The sequence below is a fragment of the Telopea speciosissima genome, chromosome 4, assembly GCF_018873765.1.
Source record: "Telopea speciosissima isolate NSW1024214 ecotype Mountain lineage chromosome 4, Tspe_v1, whole genome shotgun sequence".
Classification (NCBI taxonomy): Eukaryota; Viridiplantae; Streptophyta; class Magnoliopsida; order Proteales; family Proteaceae; genus Telopea; species Telopea speciosissima.
Genome location: NC_057919.1, coordinates 69,139,353 through 69,140,288, shown reverse-complemented (window position 1 = coordinate 69,140,288; position 936 = coordinate 69,139,353). Strand labels below are relative to the sequence as shown.

Sequence of the window (936 nt, the reverse complement as noted above, 5' to 3'; positions counted from 1 at the left end):
ACTCATTGAAATCAGAATGGCTCGCTTTCTTTCTAACGCAAAGTTTCTTTCATCTCTCGTCGATGGCGTCTCAGTGGCAATCACAAGGTAAGCGATCGGTATTTCTCTGCTTCCAATCCAGTCCCTCCATAGATTCATTCGTCTCCTGCGTTCCTATTTGATCATAGGAAATGGCAATTTACACAGCAGAGCGGAGAGACTTTTGGGCTTTTTTTTTTTTTTTTTTTTTTTAAATTCTTTTTCTAAATTTCTTATGCTTGTTTGTGTCCGGATGATGATGAGCAGGCGAGGTTACGCTGCAGCAGCAACTGAAGGTGTAGTGGTTGCATCGAACATGGCGAAAGGAAGTGGGGCCAGAAGCGAAGTGGTTAAGGTGAAGGCAGGAGAGGGAATCAGGGGAACCATGAAAGAAACATCGGAAACTAAATTTTGGGCACCAGATCCTGTCACTGGTTACTACCGCCCAGAGAATGTTGCGGGTGAAACCGATGTGGCTACGCTTCGGGAGTTGCTCTTGAACAAGGTTAGACAACAACTCTAGATTTATATATAGTCTAGAGGTCAAAAAGTCTCTGCAAATCTTCTCTCCTCTCCTCTTCTCTGTTTAGGGTGGGGAGGTGGGAGGGGAGAAGAAGAAAATTAAAAAATGGAAAAAGAAAGTGCCCTGGCTGGGTTGCCTTTCGCTTATAATCATTCTATGTATAATTTTTTTTTTTCCTTCCTAGTTAATAGAATTATATTTTAGTAACTCTTTGTTTTCTTGAGCTTTGCTTGTTGTTGCTTTTTTGTCTCACAACTTTAATTCACAAAAAAAAAAAAAAAAAATTTCAAATTAGCAATAACTAAGGATTTGGGTACCCACGTGGGGAGAGATGAGCAGGACTTAGCCAGTTAGCCGTTGGATTGATTACGTAACTGGAGAATAAAAGAGTCGCT

At 40.9% G+C, this 936-nt stretch overlaps 1 protein-coding gene across 2 annotated transcripts; it reads left to right on the top strand.

Annotated features, from left to right (window-relative positions):
* LOC122660491 (late embryogenesis abundant protein Lea5-like) lies at positions 1 to 546 on the top strand. Of its 2 annotated transcripts, none has more exons than XM_043855819.1 (2): positions 1 to 87; positions 286 to 546. In XM_043855819.1, the coding sequence occupies exons 1-2, from the start codon at positions 17 to 19 to the stop codon at positions 539 to 541; spliced, it is 327 nt and encodes a 108-aa protein (XP_043711754.1). In that variant the 5' UTR covers positions 1 to 16; the 3' UTR covers positions 542 to 546. The 2 variants fall into 2 exon arrangements, with proteins under 2 accessions (XP_043711754.1, XP_043711753.1); XM_043855818.1 differs by having other exon boundaries at positions 283 to 546.
* The last annotated feature ends 390 nt before the right edge of the window (positions 547 to 936 follow it).

Bases quoted from the DNA above. Each gene is read 5' to 3' on its own strand.
- LOC122660491 (XM_043855818.1), top strand. From the start codon at position 17: ATGGCTCGCTTTCTTTCTAACGCAAAGTTTCTTTCATCTCTCGTCGAT. The intron at 88-282 runs GTAAGCGATCGG...GATGATGATGAG, and splicing joins GTCTCAGTGGCAATCACAAG to CAGGCGAGGTTACGCTGCAG.